Source organism: Nomascus leucogenys, chromosome 17 (assembly GCF_006542625.1).
Source record: "Nomascus leucogenys isolate Asia chromosome 17, Asia_NLE_v1, whole genome shotgun sequence".
Taxonomy (NCBI): domain Eukaryota; kingdom Metazoa; phylum Chordata; class Mammalia; order Primates; family Hylobatidae; genus Nomascus; species Nomascus leucogenys.
Genome location: NC_044397.1, coordinates 75,261,312 through 75,273,658, shown reverse-complemented (window position 1 = coordinate 75,273,658; position 12,347 = coordinate 75,261,312). Strand labels below are relative to the sequence as shown.

At 46.6% G+C, this 12,347-nt stretch overlaps 1 protein-coding gene across 3 annotated transcripts in view; it reads right to left on the bottom strand.

The window, feature by feature from the left end:
* Nucleotides 1-1,621: 1,621 nt before the first annotated feature.
* SCRN1 (secernin 1) overlaps nt 1,622-12,347 on the bottom strand; it is a 68,750-nt gene continuing 58,024 nt past the window's right edge. For all 3 annotated transcript variants that reach the window (XM_003270471.2, XM_003270472.2, XM_030797035.1), the window contains exons 7-8: nt 7,913-8,093; nt 1,622-5,599 (exon numbers count right to left, since the gene is read on the bottom strand). In XM_003270471.2, the coding sequence (XP_003270519.1) occupies nt 5,441-5,599; nt 7,913-8,093 (340 nt within the window). In that variant the 3' untranslated portion in view covers nt 1,622-5,440. The remainder of the gene's footprint in view (nt 5,600-7,912; nt 8,094-12,347) is intronic.

Here is a 12,347-nt window from a genome sequence, read left to right as displayed (position 1 = left end):
TGAGGTCATACTGGATCAGGGTGGGCCCCTGATGCAATGACTGGTGTCCTTATAAAATGAAGAAATTGAACACAGACATAGACACAGGGAGAACACCACGTGAAGATGAAGGCAGAGATAATCAGGATGCTGCTTCTATGGGCCCCAAAGTGCTGAAGATTGCCAGCAAGCCACCAGAAGGTGGGCAAGAGACATGAAACACATTCTCTCTCACAGCCCTCAGAAGGAACCAACCCTGCAGATGCCTTATTCCTGGGACATCTGGGCTCCAGAACTGTGAACCAGGAAATTTCTCCTGGTTACGCTGCCCAGTTTATGGTACTTTGTGACGGCAGCCCTGGCAAAAGAATACAGGCTTTGTCACCCAGAGCTTTGCAGGAGGGTACAATGTTTATGAAAAGAGAGCTGGGAATAAAATTTCAGAATTAGCAGCTCCTTATCATGTAAACAGAGCAGTCATCTACCCTGACCTTGAAATAGGTCACTCATTGCAGGTGTCCTATCTTCACGAGCAAGACATTCAATTGCGTTTTACCTGTCACAGTGGAGAGTCATGGAAAGCAAGCTGGCATTTCTGGGTCACAGGAGTGGAGAGAGCTGGCTTTTTCCCTAAGTGGCATCCTCTCCTGTTGTGGCATTGCTGATGCCTTGGAATCAAGATGCCTGGCACAGAGTACCAGCCACTCTGATGATCTAGACTTCCATTCTAGTAACTATGGTAAAATACACATAAAGTCTACCATCCTTACCGTGTTTAGTGTTTAATTCATTCGTGTTGCGTCCCTCTCCATAACTTATCTTGCGAAACTTTCTGAAACTCTATACTCATTAAACAGTAACTCCCAATTTCTCCCCCACCTCCAGCCCCTAGCAACCACCCTTCTAATTTCTGTCTCTATGATTTTGACTGCTCTAGGTACCTCACAGAAATGAAACCATATAATATTTGTGACTGATTGATTTCACAGAGCATAACATCCTTAAGGTTCATCCATGTTGTAGCATGTCAGAATATGCTTCCACTTTTTAAGGATGAATAATATTCCACTGTATGAATAGAACACATTTTGTTTCTTCATTCTTCCATCTGTGGATACCTGAGTTGCTTCCAGATTTTAGCACTGTGAATAAGCGCTACTATGAACATTGGTGTGCAACCTCTTTTCCAGACCCTACTTTCAACTCTTTTGTGTATACCCAGAAGTGGGATTGCCCGATTATAGGGTAGTTCTATTTTTCATTTTTTGAGCAACTCCATACTGTTTCCCACAATGGATGCACTGTTTTACATTCCCACCGACAGTGCATAAGGGTGTCAATTTCTCCACATCCTCACCCACATTTGTTGTTTTCTGGTTGTGGTTTTTTTTGTTGTTGTTGTTGTTGTTTTTGTTTTTGATAGTAGCTCTCCTGATGGGTGTGAGGTGATACTTCGTTGTGGTTTTATATTTAAAGACTGAATTCATCCACAGAACATTACATAATGCAAGAAACTGCTGAACTGACTGTTTTCTAAAGATTCCAGCCAGAAAAATATATCCCTTCTCACACATCTTCTATGTTGCGACTGAGGCCCACGTTTATTCACGAGACACAAATTAGAAGAGGCCACTCCACTGGATGTTAATTTCAGTTTCTTTTTTATTGTATGCTTGATGCATTTAGAGACAATTCCAAGGGCAAGCACTGGATAGGGATATTATCTGCTTTGTAGATATTTGTACAAAAGACTGTTAAGACTACATGGCCAGTTCCCACTGCAGGAAACAGAATGATTTTCTTTTTTTTATTATTATTATTCCCTGCCAATAGCATTTTCCATCTAACACATTTAGATTCTCACAACATAATTGCAAACATGTACATATTGGTTCCCACAAGAAATCTGCAGGTGACATTTCGGGATGTTTGGAGTCAATCAGATAAAGCACATTATGACAGAAACCATAAGAGGGGAGCTGGGACCTGGGACTGTGCAGAATGAAAAGCCACGGCTACGGGAAGCATAAGCTTGTGCTGCAACAGCATATGCACATAACCTGCCGCTCCTGGCCCTCCATGGAGCGTGCCCAGCAAGGGGACCTCCTCCCTCCCTCCTCCACGTGCTTCCTTCCTAAGGCTGAGAGCTCAACTGAAGACCTTCCCCAATAAACGACAGATGGCTCTTCAGTCAGGAATGCAGTTAGTGGTTTCATGACAGACACACTGGTCCCACCCACCTTCCCTGCTGAACCAGTGAGAGCTGTATAACACCTGTACCAACGTGGGATGACATCAGCTAGGAAGCAAAGTAATTTGCCTGGTTGATGATTATTTTTTATACCTAATGATTCACCCAATAGTAAAGGAACCCCACAGCTAAGATCTAATGGGCAAATACCTGCTCTGTTAGTTTATAAGAAAGACTCGTTCTAATAACACCATGTCGTATGTTATTGAGCACTAAGGATTCTCCATAATTTTGATATCTTTATTCTACCTAAAGTTTCAAAGCACCTCCAAGAATGAAGGGGTACTATTTCTGCTTTCCTAATTTACTCCTGCCAGAGCTTCTGTCCTTGAATATGAGGGCTATCTTCACCTATAGTAAATCCCATCTATTAGACAAAACTAGCTAGCTTATGTTTGGTTATGGGGCAAGGGAGTGGGGGAGAGATTTGGCCTTGGCTTCTTTCTGCACAAGCATGCTCAGCCCCCACCCCAGTCTGAAAAGACACACAAAGGGTCTCCTAGGAAGCTACTTATACACTGTGACCCTTAAACATAATTTTTGTATTTCATCTTGAATATTCATATTCCCCATACTGCCTTCAGAAAAGCAATCCCTGGTCCACACATTATTCATGTAACAAGCATTTTTCCAAAGCAAAATCTGTTAGGAACATTTAAAAATGAACATTCCTCACTGTAACAGCCTGCTCAAAACCCAACAACCTATTTCCAGGTGTTAATATAAGCACATAAAGTCACTAAAAGTAAGCGCAGCCACATCAGCAGATTCTCTGCTCTCTTCTTGTCCTTCTCCACCCATCCCAATGCACAACTGTCCACTGCCCTTATAGACCACCTCCAGACCTGATGGGAGCTGCCACACCCCTTTTAACTTCTGCCAGGCTGTGCCATGCCCTCTAGTGGTAAGACTAGGACATCACAATTGTGGTGTAGAGTATTAGCCAAGACAGCTGTCAATTAGGGTTGCCTTCTTTAAGATGCTTGACCAAGGTCAATGTCCCCTAACAGAAGTAGCCATTGTGTTTCCCAACTGGTAATGACATAAAGCAGGTAGGGTTATCCATGGCCTTTGTTTGGCCCATAGAAATGAAAGGAGGCTTTTGTGTAATTAATTCTTACTAGACTTCTTTTGATCAAATCCTGAATCACCTTGGTTATCTCAGACATGTCAGGTCTGATGAGACATTTCATAGTAGGCGAAGATGAAATCACGCAGTGAAATTTTAGAGCAGCTTTCTGCATCATCTTGCTTTACATAGCCACTTGGAACATGGACTTGGGAGGGAAGACGTACCTACGTCATCCTCGAACCTCACTTCCCCCACCATGTCAAATGCCGCCCCACCTAAAAGGACACTCTAAATTCACCAACAGTGAAAGCCCAGGCCAACCTGCGTGAAGCCCTTAGCAGCTACAGGCCACCATTATTGGTTGCCATTAACTCTGTCAGCTGAAATCGTCTTCCCATCACCCACAATGTGTGGTTACTGATTTTATATACGGAGTTTACAAAACTGCTGAGCAAAAAGCTCATGGCACTCCTATACTCATGCTCTTGGAGAGTTGGTAGAAAAAACGAATGTGTTCTGATGAAACCTCTGATCCTCACTGTTCACATCCATGTAACGGGGCTGGGTCCCCTCAAAATCTCATGATACAGCTTCTGGGAAGGAGTTATTAACCCTGTCACTTCCCAGATTGCTGATACAATGTTTCCATTTGCAGATTCCCGCCAAGAATGACGAGGCAGGATTACGCCCACCTGGTGCTCTCCCACTAGCTACTGCATTTACATACACTTCTGTTCATCATCTCTGCCCATTTCGGGAGTGGCTGGGAGTTTGAATAGGTGGCGGTAAGCTCCCCACCACCACCCCATGCCTAGTGCAGCTGCCCGTCTGAATGAAGGCAGCTCCTGGGACATGTGGGGTGTGAGGAGTGGGGGGAAGATCCGGGGAGGTCAGCTGCTTTGTATTTGGGTTTGTGGGATGTAATGGGCTTGGCAGGAAGGGTGGGGCCTGAACTGGTATCCTGCAGAGAAATGCTTCTATATCCATCTGTTGCCTCCTTGCCCTCTGTCTTCCCAATGCTAAGTCCATCTGGTCTTCCTTGCATGCTTGTCTATGCTCTGGTGGTAAGTCAAATCCTTTAAGTGAACCCGACATTGGAAACAAATCAGTTTAATTAAAGTCTCTCTGCTGAGATAATGTAGTGACTGCTAGGATTCCAGCTATTTAACTAGAATCTAAATAGTCAAGAGTTCCTCCTTTTCTTTCCCTCGTTGGCTGAGAGATTCACCACTCTGTGGGTGGAACTGTGCCATAGGGCCATTCAATTACTCCTAGACTAGCTGTTGGTAACTAGACTGGGGATCATTTCTACACAAGGAATCCAGTGGTGGCTGTGCTGCTGTGTAGGGAGAGCTGCCTCCTGGGACATCCATGCAGTGATTCAGAAGGCCACCAGTATGGCTATGTCTGAATCTTGGAAGTGAATAGGTTCCAGCTAACAAATTATCAGCTCTTCTGTAAGCAGAAGCAGCTCTGCAGTCCACCACACATAAGCAGAGTGCACAGAAAATGGGAAGAGAGCTTCTTCGGGAGCCCAGGATGTAGGAAGGAGCCAGGACTGGAGAGGGGTCCCTTTCTTCCTTCCCATTGGTTCTGTCCCTCAGAAGACACCTGTAGAGACACTGTGCACTACAGGCATGCACTCACGGGAGGCCAGGGAGGTTCCCCTTGACAACACACACAAAAGCCCTGTGTGTGTGCACAAATGCCTCTTGTTAACCTGAAAGAAACCGCTACTGAGGGAAAGACTAAGACTTCAAAAGAATTTGCTGTTCCCGCCATCTTGGCACTGTGGAGCCTGCCTTTCAAGGCTTGATGAACTCTAGTCCTCTTATAAAAGGCTAATGTGTCCATTGCCACTGAAATACAATAATAGCAGCTTAAAATCCACAATTAGTCACACAACCGAACAACAGGCAACGGGATACATGTTACACTGCACAGGAAGGAGACCTACATTGCAGAAGGGGACGCTGTGAGATTCAAGGCGGAACACAAGGTAACAGTTTGATCTGGCTTCAGAAAAGGAGGCCACATCTTAACTTTCTCATTTTACTCAAACAGGAGAGTGGTTTGTTTTGCTGGTAATTTAGTAAGGTGGGAAGTCTTAAATAAGAAGGGGAAGGGGAATGCTTACTTCACTTAAAGAACTTAATCTCCGTGTCAACACAGTCATAGAAAAGGTCCCCCACTTCCGCAGGGTCCAGGGGCTCGGAGCTGGTCAGGATTTCTTCCATGGCTTCCAGGCCTTGCTTCTCCAGCTCCAGCATGGTGCTCCTCAGCTTGCGACCTTGCTCCTGAGGAAGGACACGACTGCTTTAGGTATCAGCAAAATAGCAGGGGGCATTGCAGCGGACACTGAAACCCTCTAGGGGGCCAGCTGGCTTCCTGCTCAAGGTCCTGTCCTCCCCACACTCCATTTCTCACACGACTGCTGCAGGGATTGTTCTAGAACGCCAGCGTGGTTATGTCACTGCCCGGCTTAGAACACTTGCACAGCTTCCTGCTGCCTTTAGGACAAAGCCCAGACCCCAGAGTAACACTGAGGGAAGGCCCTTCTGACATCCGAGACCGCTTCCCCTGCGTCTCCCTACTCCTCAGCTGGACTGAATTCACTGCAGCCCTCCAGCCTCTGATGCTGTCTCGCCCCTGCACAGGTGGCCCTGCCCTCTGGAGGGCCTTCCCCTTCCGCAGCGCTTGGTCGACGTGCACCCATCTGCAGCTTCCTTGCAAAGCCTTTCCTCTTCCCTGCACAGTGCCACACCGTTCCCCCTGCCACGGGCGCTGTCTCCCACCTTGTGCTGGCTTGCCTGTGCAGCTGTGGCCCCCTGGATGGGAACCGGGCTCATTTCTGTCCTCCAGTGACTGGGAGGGCACTCTCAAAAAAATGTTCATTGAATTAAAAAAAAAAAAAAGGATCAATGAATAAACAGGTGCCATGTCTCTCTCCTGTTCACTCTTTTTCTGAGATGGTGAGTTCACTTCTTCCATGGGACTCACTCATTTATGGCAGATGACAGTGAAAGCTTTCATTTGCCCCATGAGTCCCAGAACTGAGAAGCTGCTCTCACCACCCGCCCACCACTGCTTCATGCAGCGTCATGTGACTCCACCTGAGAGTCATTTCTAAATTTCAAAACCCACCAGCCTCAGCAGTCTCATCTCCTTGAACACACAGCCCTTTCTACCTCTTCATTCTAATTAACCAAATATCCACAACACCATACACCACACAGCGACAGTTTTCATCGACTTGGGGCTTACGGTCATCCACCAAGAACATAAGCACTATCAGGAACTAATGTGAACAGCCCTGGAGAAAACACAGTTAAATGCACTGGCAGCATGCATGCTTGCGATTTTCTGCCAGCCTTTTTAGGCTGGCGGGGAGGAGAGATGTAAAATAACTGTGCGACCTTTACATGTCAAATGGTCACTTCTGTGGAAGAGAAGGGTAAGCTCTCAGAAAAGTGAGACAGCCCTTCTCAGAGATGCTTTCTGAATTCATCTGGATTTATTGCTTGGGTTTCTCTCTTGATAGCCTTTTTCTGTAGTCCACTATGTCAAATGCAAGAGGCTCACAGAGTCCACAGCACCAATTTATACAAAAGGTCCCCCTTTTGGGCCCTTCAGGCCAATCTGGACCTATTAAAAGTTGTTACATAAATAGTTGGGGAAAACTGATGAGTGTCTAACAAGCACGTTCCTTCTTCCTCTCTTCAGCAAAATATAGGCTTGAATTTTATATAAAGTGCATCGAGGTGGCTGCTGTGGACACACTGGGTGCTGTGGAACGTGCTTTGGGTGGTTTTCTTGTTTGAATTGATGACTTACCACTTTATTAACCAAAGGTGTGGGATTGGGGAGAGCTGCACTTTGAAGGATTACGACTTCTTTTTTAAAACTAGGAATATGAGGCCGGGCGCGGTGGCTCATGCTTGTAATCCCAGCCCTTTGGGAGGCAGAAGCAGGCGGACCGCTTGAGCTCAGGAGTTCAAGACCAGCCTGGCCAACATGGTGAAACCCCGTCTCTACTAAAAATAAATTAAAAAAAAAACCCTAGGAATATGAGAATATTTTCTAAAACTATGTTTGTACTATGGTAAAACATATGTATTATAAAATTTACCATTTAAAAACTTTAAAACATAGTTTAGTGCATTAAGCTCATTCACAACGTTGTGCAACCAGCACCATCAGCCATCTCCAGAACTTTTTTGAAACAACATATGATTGTATCTTTAAATAAAATGTTGCCAGCAAATATAACCTTTTACCCCCAAAAGTACATACAGAATTTTACACAGTATATAAGTTATCCCTACTATACTGCATATTCCTACGTAAACAGTAAATATAAGTAAGATATTCAGCCTGCTGAGTTCCAGAATAACATGAGAAGGAGAAGCTTTGTCTTATTTGGTTTCAAGCCTGGGCAGGAAAATGAACCCCAGCCTTCTAGGAAAGGCCCCAGGAACCTGGCCTCAGGGAGGAGCCCGGCCACACTGGATGGGTGGGGGGAGGGTCTAGCTTGTCATCTGCTTCCCTGCCTCCTTCCTTGCTGACCTCACCCGCCCGCCTCTGCCTCTGTGGCCCTCACGCAAGCTCACCTGGTCACTTTCGATGACGGCACGTGCCCACTCGTGGGCTTTGTACAGCTCATGCCGGCGGTCTAGTTTCTCCTGGAACCGAGGCTCCTTTTTGGCAGGGTCGTCATCCCCAAAACAGGGAGACTGTGTTTTGGGGACAAGTTTTACGTCGTCAACAAAGATGAAAGGCTTGAATATGGACCTGGAGAGGAAGGAGAGGCACTTCAGCCAGGCAAAGGTTGGGACCCGGGAACACCCAGAGACTGTCCTTTTATTCAGCAAACATTTCCCAAGCCAACTTATGGTGAGTGGTGGGTGGTGGTGGGTGGTGGGTGTGGGTGATGGGTGGGTGCCAAGAGAGACATAACTGCACGTTTTAGTCACTATTTTAGCAAAACTAGCAGTCATTTACAAGCTGCAAATTCTTCTACTTACAGTAAAGAGACATCAAAACAGACTTCCTTTGTTCTGAACTATTTGAGAGGATTCTTTGAGCAATAAAAAGTGAGGCAAACAGTGTTCTGAGAAAAGGTGCAAGCAGCCATCTAGCTGAGCGAGAGAAGTTTGCTTTTTTTTTTTTTTTTTTCCGTGGTCTGAGAAGCAGCCTCCAGGAAAGGAAGGGCCTTTTGGTTTGGGTTTGTTTTTAGTTTTTTCTGAGGTTCTACCTTACTGAAAAATCTATGGAATATCTCTGACAGACCCAAGGAGGGGACAGAGTGAGAAAGACGACAGAAGAGGCCTTGGAGGGTGCACACCACACAGAAGTCTGGTTGTGTGAGAGAGCTAGCACAGGGCACAGCAGGTAGCTAATGCCCTCCGGCTCTCTTCAATTCAGTTCTCTTGGTAGGATGGATGTTATATTCAGGAAAATGGCTGTGCACATGCCTGCATGTGTGTGTACTTGTGCATGTCTAGGACACATCACCACACACACACACACACACACACACACACACACACACACACGAGAGCTACGCATATAAACAGCTATGGCCTGGGATCCCAGGCCAACAGGGTGAGGGGCCATTACAGCCGACTGTAACACCAGGGAGAGAGCCTTATCTTACCCTCCCCACACCCAGAGGAAACACTGCTGGATCAGAAGGCTGCTCCTGGCAGGCATGGGCACCTCTGGGTTCCAAGGATTGCCTGTTTTCAGCTGTACCATGGGGCAGCACCTGCAATAACAGCAGGACAGAAGGAACTCCCCATATGTGTGTGCCCCATATGTATAGGTCAGATTTGTCAGATTTGGACATTTTTTTTCTCCTCTCAACAGGTGCACTGTGGCCCATCCCAGGTACCTCAAGTGGGCTAGAGGTGAGCTAGGATGTGGATTCCCTCAGCCCTGAGGAATCTTGGGCTTGAGGAAGCAAGGGCAGCCTTGCCAGTGTGCCACACAGGTATTAATATTTTCAGGTATGGGCCAGGTATGGTGGCTCACACCTGTAATCCCAGCATTTTGGGAGGTTGGGGCAGGCGGATCACTTGAGGTCAGGAATTCGAGACCAGCCTGGCCAACATGGTAAAACCCCGTTTCTACTAAAAATAAAAAAAAAATTAGTCGGATGTGGTGGAGTGTTCCCGTAATCCCAGCTACTCAGGAGGTTTAGGTGGGAGAATCGCTAGAACCCGGGAGGCAGAGGTTGCAGTGAGTCAAGATCATGCCATTGCACTCTGGCCTGGGTGACCGAGCGAGACTTTGTCTCAAAAACAAACAAACAAACAAACAAAAGTTATTTTCAGGTATGCCATAACCTGAAAAGGACTGGGAGCCAATAACCCCTGCTACCCAATTTTGTCCTTGGACTTGCAGTATCGGTTGCAGAACCTCAGGCCCCACCCTGTCCTGCTGAATCAGAATCTGCAATTTTAACAAGATCCCTGAAGATTCATAACATATCCCAGTCTGAAGAGCACTACTAAAGACACAGCAGTAATGAGAAGTACCCTCTTAGGTTAGCTTCCTGATGTTGCCATGGGACAGGAGTCTCAAGTGAGAAAAGAAAGACACTGATCACAATATGCAAAACTGGGGCCCAGACTAATTTAATTTGAGTATTAAAAGCAGTGAGACCTTCGTACCCTAAGCTGGTGAACTGAGTGATACTAGTTGAGGACTAGTGTCAGGTACTCTGCTGTTCTCTATAGGTGACGCAAATATAATTGGAGACTGGGCCCATCCTCCGATCCACTGGGAAGCACAAGGCATGCCAGGCTGCGCCCACCTGCTCAAAGTCAAGCCCTGCCAAGAACTTTCCTCCCCAGCCATCATCAAAAGAAGTCCCCACTAAAGACACAGGGGAGCTATCCTTGCACAGAAGGAACACACACTTCTTGAAAATAGATGATTGCTCTACCCTTCTACTGAGTGTTGAACCGATGGCTGTTGAATACGAAAAAGGAATTATTGCAACACCTAAAACTGTTTAAACCAATTTTGACTATATGAAATTGAATTCTCTAATTGGTGAGTCAGCTGATTCTGCAAAAGGGCTGCAGATGGAGGACTCACTGAAAGAGGGCAATGGAGCAGTGGGGAGGAGGAGGGCCAGGAGAGAGCACGCCTAGCCATCCACAACCAGCTGCCTCCGGGCTACCTCTGGGCTCTGACAGCAGGACTGCCTCACAACCGGCAGGCGTCCTACCCTTCAGGGCCAGACAGCACTCGGGGTTTCCTGGGAAGTCAGCGCATGTCACCTCAGCAGCATCAGCCTCCTTGGCTGGCACAGAGACCCTTCAGTGGTGGACAGGCCCGGGGCTCCCGCCCAGCAGCCCAGAGTCAGCTCGGTTCACATCTTCTCAGCTCCAGGGCTCTGCGCTGGGCAGGACTGGGCAGAGCCAAGACTCCCACCTGGGCTGGCAGGCTTCACGGTGGGACTGGTGCAGGCTCAACACCTGGCAGCCAAGGGAACTGCGACCACCCCCTCCAGCGGAGCCTACTGAGCAGGCCCCATGCAATGCTACTTCATTCGATCCCCATGCTACTCCAAAGCCCACTCCAAACCCAAGTGGGAACGGTATCTTCATCAGGAAACCTGCCATTTCACTCCTAAAACCTCAGTGCTTCCCTTACTGCGCATCTCAGGACTCTTCTGACACAGGACCCCTTGGGAGAGCCATGCCAAGAAGTGAGGGAAGGGGGACAGCCTGGCAGCACCGCTGGGCGGAGCTGCCTCCCACAGAGCTGGGCAGGGAACTGGGCTGGGACTTTGATTGGGGGTGTGAGTCCCCGCTCTGCCTCTGACCCACTGTGGGTCCGTGGTTTTCCCTCTCTGGCTCTCATCTGACTACAGTGATCTCAACAGTCTCTTCTAGCTTCTACAACTCGTTTATTTCTATTTCTGTCATGAAGCTTATAAACTTGTGATGCCAGCTTCAGTAAGCTCATGCTAACCACAGTCAGGGTCTTCTGTATCCAATATAGGATAAACGCATAGTAAAAACTCAGAATGCTCTATGTGATGTAACTTTAAACCCACCCCAAGCTCACTGGAATGGAGAGGTTAATCAATGAGGGTGTCTGGTGGCTTTTCTAAGAGAAGAGATACCCTAAGTTTGTCCCTCTCATCTAACCATTTTAGTTTAAAAAGAATACATAATAAATATGAGGAGGTTCCCAAAATATTCTAAAGCAGCCAAAGCTCTCCAAAGATTTTTTCAAAGTTTAGTATACTCAACTAATAAAAAATATAAAGCCTAAATGTATTGAGGTGGTTAAAAGCTTTTCTGAGTTTGAATAAATTATATAACTAATAAATAAGGTTATCTAAAAAATAATAATTACATAAAATATTAACAAAAATTATTGCTGATAATAATTGCAATATTAATATTAGTTTAAACCAGGATGTGGAAATTATCTATAATTCAGGTTTCATCATTTGTGTCTATGTACCCAGAAAAGGGGAATGGGGGTAACTCAGTGGTTCCCAAACGTTTTGATTTCTTGCCAATCTTTACAGAAAATCACATTTAGAATTCCAAATAGATAAGGAGATACACTGGCATTTTCCCACAGGTGAGCCACAGACAGTAGCTTCTTAAATGCTACTTGAATGAATATAAGCCATTAACAGATACACCCAGCTGTCTCCACCACGTACAATTAGCAGATACACCCAACTGTGTCCAGCCCACCTGACCAGGACGAGGCCCACTTCATCACGTGCATGGGGTGCCCCCGAGTGTCCCGTGGATGGCTTGGATGCGGAACACAGCTGAGAAGGCTCCAGAAGGCTGATTCCACCTCTGTCCTCAGGGCTGACTCTCAGACCGACCTTCAGAAAAGTCACCAAACCCTGGGTTGGGAATTTGCCCCAGTCACTCAGCCTTCTGTGGTGTGGTGTGACAGGAATACAAGATGATGGGCCCAAAAGGACAAAGTGCTTCCCATGTCAAGGCACAGCCCAGTAGCCAGTTCATGAGAAGGTTCAAAGCTGGCTGAGCTACTTTA